This window comes from Propithecus coquereli, unplaced genomic scaffold (assembly GCF_000956105.1).
Source record: "Propithecus coquereli isolate 6110/MARCELLA unplaced genomic scaffold, Pcoq_1.0 Scaffold8, whole genome shotgun sequence".
NCBI classification, from domain to species: domain Eukaryota; kingdom Metazoa; phylum Chordata; class Mammalia; order Primates; family Indriidae; genus Propithecus; species Propithecus coquereli.
Genome location: NW_012154173.1, coordinates 3,893,854 through 3,900,127, shown reverse-complemented (window position 1 = coordinate 3,900,127; position 6,274 = coordinate 3,893,854). Strand labels below are relative to the sequence as shown.

The 6,274-nt window shown below is 32.7% G+C and overlaps 1 protein-coding gene across 1 annotated transcript in view; it reads left to right on the top strand.

Moving 5' to 3' along the window:
- Window positions 1-6,274, top strand: part of ZC2HC1A (zinc finger, C2HC-type containing 1A) — a 77,032-nt gene that overhangs the window by 10,546 nt on the left and 60,212 nt on the right. Inside the window, exon 3 of the mRNA XM_012663099.1 lies at window positions 1,011-1,127. Coding sequence (XP_012518553.1) covers window positions 1,011-1,127 — 117 coding nt within the window. The remainder of the gene's footprint in view (window positions 1-1,010; window positions 1,128-6,274) is intronic.

Here is a 6,274-nt window from a genome sequence, read left to right as displayed (position 1 = left end):
GTTTGTACAGGGGTCTACTCCCTACTAACCCCATTTTTTTTTGAATACTTAAAGATTTTATTCTCATAATTACAGTGCTTGTTTGTTGAAATGAAAACTGAAAACAAATATATAAAACAGTTGATTAATTATTGTTTACTGAAAGCAAAAGAGGCTCTATGATGTCAAATAAATCAGTTTTGGGGTTTCTTTTTTTCCTAAAGTTTAATAGTTCCAGTTTCTTCAGTGTTTAACAAAATACAAAAGAAAGTGTGTTTAGTGCACTGATGTTATCTGTCAACATGTTTATATAATAGAGGGAGAATGTTTGTTTATCTAATTGGTTAACTGGAGGTCAATTAAGAGAGCTTCCATTGGAATGTCCTTAAAATGAATGAATGAATGAATGATTGAGTTGGCAACTCTACTAAAAAACAAACAAACAAAAGCCAGAGGAGTGGAACACTAGATAACTCAAGAAATATCCTAGGTTAAGAAAGGTAGAAAATTTGACTTCCAGAATGGAGGAAAGGGATAATTATAGGGGAAGAACACAAATCTGACCCTTTGCCCTATTATTTTGTGTAAACTTTATATTCGCATACTACGGTTATGTTAACTTTAGTAATCCAAACTACTATAAACTTTTGTAAATTTAACCGTAATGCATTCTTCTTCATTTATGTTGTTTTTCCAGTATCTATGTTCAGGTATTTAGTAAAGACATCCCCCCCCCCCACTGGATTAGCTTTTACTTGGTTACATTATTTTTCTTATTCTTAGCAGTGTGAAAACTAGAAGATATTGAATAGCTGTTAATAAAATTTTAGAAGACTGTCTTGTGAGAAAAGTAACTTATAGCATGTATTACATATATGTTTTAAAAGTTAATTTTAATTAAGGCAAGGTATATCTTTTCAGATTTTTAAATTGGTCTCAAATTTTTAAACTGATCTCAATTTAAATAAAGTTTTATAATTTTCTCTTCTGTAGAAAGAGAAAATGATATGTTACGTTTTTTCACTTAACAGAAAAAACATGGACCCATTTGCCAGAAAACCGCCACTAAAAAACGGAAGACTTTTGATTCAAGTAGACAAAGAGCTGAAGGAACTGATATTCCAACAGTAAAACCTCTTAAACCAAGGGTAACTATATAACCTTTTGAACAATATGAACCTTGCTATTATGTATAGAAGAAATAATAATTACCTGTTATACTAAGATTAAAGAATAAATACAATTGTGTGTTATGTGTTCAGTTTAGAAATTATCAGAAGCTTATAAAATAAGTTTTATCCTAAATAAAATTTCAAGCTTCTGCAAAATAGGAGAAGACCAAGGTGCCATCTCAAATTCCATCAATTACATTGAGGTTTTTGTACCATTGGAGAGCCAATTGCTGTCACATGTTCTTTCTAAGTCATTGTTAAAAACTTTAGGTATAACTTAAGTTTTGAATTATTACTATCTCTTATCAGTAGTATAATTCCTATATATAGAAAGTAAAGCTATTACTTATAGATATTTTAGCATAATAGATATTGATTATCTTGACTTATTGATTGCCAGTATTTGTAATCTATATTATGTCTTCTGGGGAAAAGTTTTATCAGTTGTTCAGTTGTCCACATACAGCTATTGTCAGCTCATTTTCTTTCTTGGAACCAAAGCAATGATAATCTCTGCTTAATACCTGTCATATAGTCATCCCTTAATATCTGTGGGGGATTGGTTTCAGGACCCCCCCCTTGGATCATCAAAATCTGTGAATTCTCAAATTCCTTATATAAAATGGTATAGTATTTGGATATAACTTATACACATCCTCTGTATATTTTAAATTATCTTTAGATAACTTATAATACCTAATACAATGCAAATGCTATGTAAACAGTTGTCATAGTGCATTTTTTAAATTATTATTTTTGATTATTATTATTATTTTTTCCCAAATTTTTTTACCCATGGTTGGTTGAACCCATGGATGCAAAACCCACAGATACGGAGGGCTGACTGTATATTGCTAAGAATAAATTATTTAAATACTTTGTCTGACATAGTTATAAAGACTCTTTTCAGGGAAATTATTGAAGCTAAGTACCTGATTGAATAGGTTTTGAAACAAAACCCTACTTTTGATGGTAATAACTTCTTCCAGTGGTACAGGAAAAACATTTCCCTATAGGGAAATTAATCTTACTAATAAAATCATTTGATGATAGAAAAATCAGGTATTCATCTTTAATTTTTAGTCTGTGAATATGTAAGGGAAGGATGATGAAATTTGAATAAGGTACATAAACCAATATTTCAATTTTTTTTTTAGTAACCTGGCAAATATATGATTATATTAACTTAAATTAGCTTAGGAAAGTAAACTAGCCAAATCATTGGAGGCAGTATAATATAGTGGGTATGAAAGCTGGCTCAAGAGTCAGAATGCCTGGATTTAACCCTGAGTCTGCTGCATTCTATGTTATTTTGGGAAAGTTACTTAATCTAATTATGCTTCTGTTTACGGGGTAAAATGGTGATAGTGGTAATATTTATCTTGTGCGGTCATTGTGGGGATTACATGAGATCTCATAATTGGTGATCTCAATAAATGTTAGTTATTCTATTTCTTTTATAATGAAGGGGATTTGAATACTTAAAAATTAATTTCCAGAAAAAGAGTAAAAACCATTGCTTTACATTAAGTGATTTATTGCCTTGCTGCTTAAAGTGTGGTCCATAGAATAGTAATATCTATGTTATTGGGGAACTTTTTAGAAATACAGAATCTCAGGTCCTTCCTAGACATACTGAATCTGCATTTCAACAAAATTCCTGGTGAGTCATATTCACATTAAAGTTTGAGAAGCAATGTCTTAGAAAATTTGAACATTGTAGTGTGGTTCTCAGTATATTTACGTTTATCAAAAAAATCCTTCAAATCACAAGCAGAGTGGGGGCAAAGCAACTACAAATTCCATTTTTGAAAAGACAAAAGGCAGGCATAATCCACAGATTACCAAAATATCTGTAAGGACTGCCTAAAGCAGTTGAGATCCAGGAGAAATTACCCATAAGAGGAAGTACAGGAAGTTGCTGGGGGAGGGCCATGGCTCAGATTCTGGAAATCTGCCACTTTAAAAGTGATTCCTTAAAGGTGAGAAGTCTCATTGGAGAATATATTTCTCTTGTTTACTATGGCCAAGGTGGGAACTGGGATGAGCTGTAGGAATTTGGGTAGCCAGGAACTGGAATGAGCAGGGATGAAATTGGATAAAAGCCAGGAGAGGGTAATGGGGAGAAAAGGAACAGAGGGTCAAGGAGGCCTAGTGGTAGAGGCCCTTGGAAAGCACTATAAAAATGCCCTACCTGAAGATGAAGGGCATAACTTAAAAGGCTGTGTCCTTTTTTTGAAGCGGTTCTTGAGGGATTTGAGGGAAGCAGGATTGGCAGCAGTAGCCCGCCTGGACCAGTATTGTTTTGGAGAACCAGAAGAGGCAGGTATACGTTATCACACAAAGACACTTTATTTGCAGGAAATAGTCTGTATCTCGTGCAACAGAGAAGAGAGCTGCTGGTTTGTGTAGCCTGGAAGGCTACACTGGGCCTCTCTTCCCCCAAATCTCTTGCAAATAGCTGTACCAGGAAAACTTAAATTATTCAGTGATAAATAATAAAACTCTTATTAGCTCAGCATTGATAAAAGATACTATGGGAAAAAAGAGAAAAGAGCAGCAAAACTTACCAGTAGATGAGTAATACCATTGTGGAGCAGATATTTTGCTATAGAATAAGAAACTTTAAAGAATCAGTCACTTCAAACATCTAAATTTGCTATTTACTATTTCTACATCCGTATTCATTATAGAGGTAGGTCTGTAATTTTTCTTTTTATCAAAGTTTTGCTGCTCTCAGAAAACTAGTTAGAAAGTTGTTTCCTTGTTTTCTATTCTCTGAATGAGTTTGTATAAGAGTAATGCTATTTTTTCCTTAAATGTTTGCAAGAATTAAAAAATAAAGGCAGCTGAGCCAGGAGGTTTCTTTGTGGGAAGGAATAGATTTATTTTTTAAAATAAATATAACATTTGTGATTTTCTATTTCTTTTGGTATCTGTTTTGTTGTGTTTTCCCAGTAAATCACCTGTTTCATTTTAATTATCAAATTGATATAAAGTTTCTTTTTACTATCTTCTTTTCTTTATCATGTTTGTATGAACTGTATGGTGTATTTCCATTCCTTAATAATTTGTGTTCTCTTTTTTCTTGATTAGTCTTGCCTTGTTAGTGTTTTTAAAGAGCCACCTTTTGACTTTGTTGATTCAACAAAAATTCTTTAAAAAATTTAAAAAATAAGGACATAATAGAAATAGTGGGATATTTCAATAATATGACAAAATAAATCTTTGTAGCTCGTGAGCCAGCACGATGTTTAGTGGAAAGGCAATAGAGGTAGTCCCATTAAAGTCAGGAACAAGATTAAGCTGCATCTAACACAGTATACACCAGCTGATCCAGTTCAGTAAGAATAAGAAATTACATGTGTAGAGTATGGGGAAAAGACTGGGTAAAACTGTTATTATTAGAAGACGTGATATGCCTGGAAAACCCAAGAAAATCAACTGAGAAATTACTGCAAACAATAAGGGAAAGGTGAGATAATATGGTATAATGTTACTATACAGAAAGTACTAGGCGTCATATATTCAGCAAACAACCTCTTAACACATAAAAATGAGAAAAGACCTATATAAAAGAACAAGACAAAATCTAAAATATTTAGGAATAAACCTCATGATAAAGATACAAGACTTCCACAAAGAAGTCTTTGAAAACCTACCAAAAGATACAAATGACCACTTCCTCAAGTGGAAATATAGCTTAGGTACTTGTGTAGGTAGACTCAGCATCATTAAGATTTTAAGTTTCTTAAGTTGTTTATGAATGAAATGTTTAATTTTTCCAGTTAAAATATAATTTTTTAAAATTAGGCAAGCTGATTCTAATGTTCATATGGAAAATATATGTATGAGAATAACCAGGAAAAGATTGAAAAAGAAGCAGAATAAAATAGGATTACTCTATCAGATATTAAAATATAAAGTTTCAATATTTAAATCACTGATACTGACACAGGATAATCACAACAATGGAACAGAAAACTAAGTTCAGAAATAGGCCCAAATCGATGAAGGAGTTTGGTATGTGATAAAGGTGTTATCTCAGTTCTGTGGGGGGCTGGGAGGGAGTCAATAAAGGATGGTGGGACAACTGTAAAGCTATGTTAAAAAACAAAGTTAAATCATTTGTCACATCATACACTAGGGTAAATTCCATATGAATAAAAATTTAAAATTTTTAAAACAACATTGTAGAAGTTCTAGAAGAAAACATGGGAGAATTTCATTTTTCCATCATGTGAGTTTGAGCATGGCTAAATATGACTGCAAATATAGAGACCATAAAAGAAAAGATCAGTAAATTAAACTATATTTTAAAAATAATGCTGCATATCAAAAGACCCATAGGCAAGGTCAAAAGACAAATTGTTGGTAGGAGGAAGGGCATAGTTCCTATAAAGAGTTACTATCAATAGAAATTGTGACAAAAAAGACCAGTAACCCAATAAATGTTAATCAGGAATATAAACAGTTCACAAAAAAGGCAATACAAGTGGTCTTAACAATATGAAAAGATGCTCAATCTCACTAATTAGAAAAGAAAATCCAATTAAATCCACAGAGGACTATTTTCACCTCTTTAGTGAGTTAATAACCCAAAAGTTTGATAACGTACTCTATTGGAGAGTCTATAGGAAAATAGGGAAAAAAACTTGTCTTAGTCTGTTTTCTGCTGCAATAACAATACTGCAAACTGGGTAATCTTTAAAGAAAAGAAATTTATTCCTCACAGTTCTAGAGGCTGGGAAGTCCAAGAGCATGGCTCTGGCATCTGGTGAGGGGTTTCTTGCTGCATCACCTATGGTGGTGGAAGAGCAAGCATGCATATGAGACAGAGAAAATAGAGGCCAAAAGTATCTTTTTATCAACTAACCCACTCCCAGCATAAAAGCATTAATCCATTTGTGAGGGTGGAGCCCTCATGACCTAATCACCTCTTAAATGTCCCTACATCTTATGGTATTAATGGTAATTAAATTTCAACATGAGTTTTGGAGGGGACATTCAAACCATAGCAGCATGCTCTTAGTGGCAGCCTAAATAGATGTAACACTTCAGAAAGCAACTTAGCAGTGTCTGTCATGATGAGAATTGCATAAAAGATTGCACATGATACAATG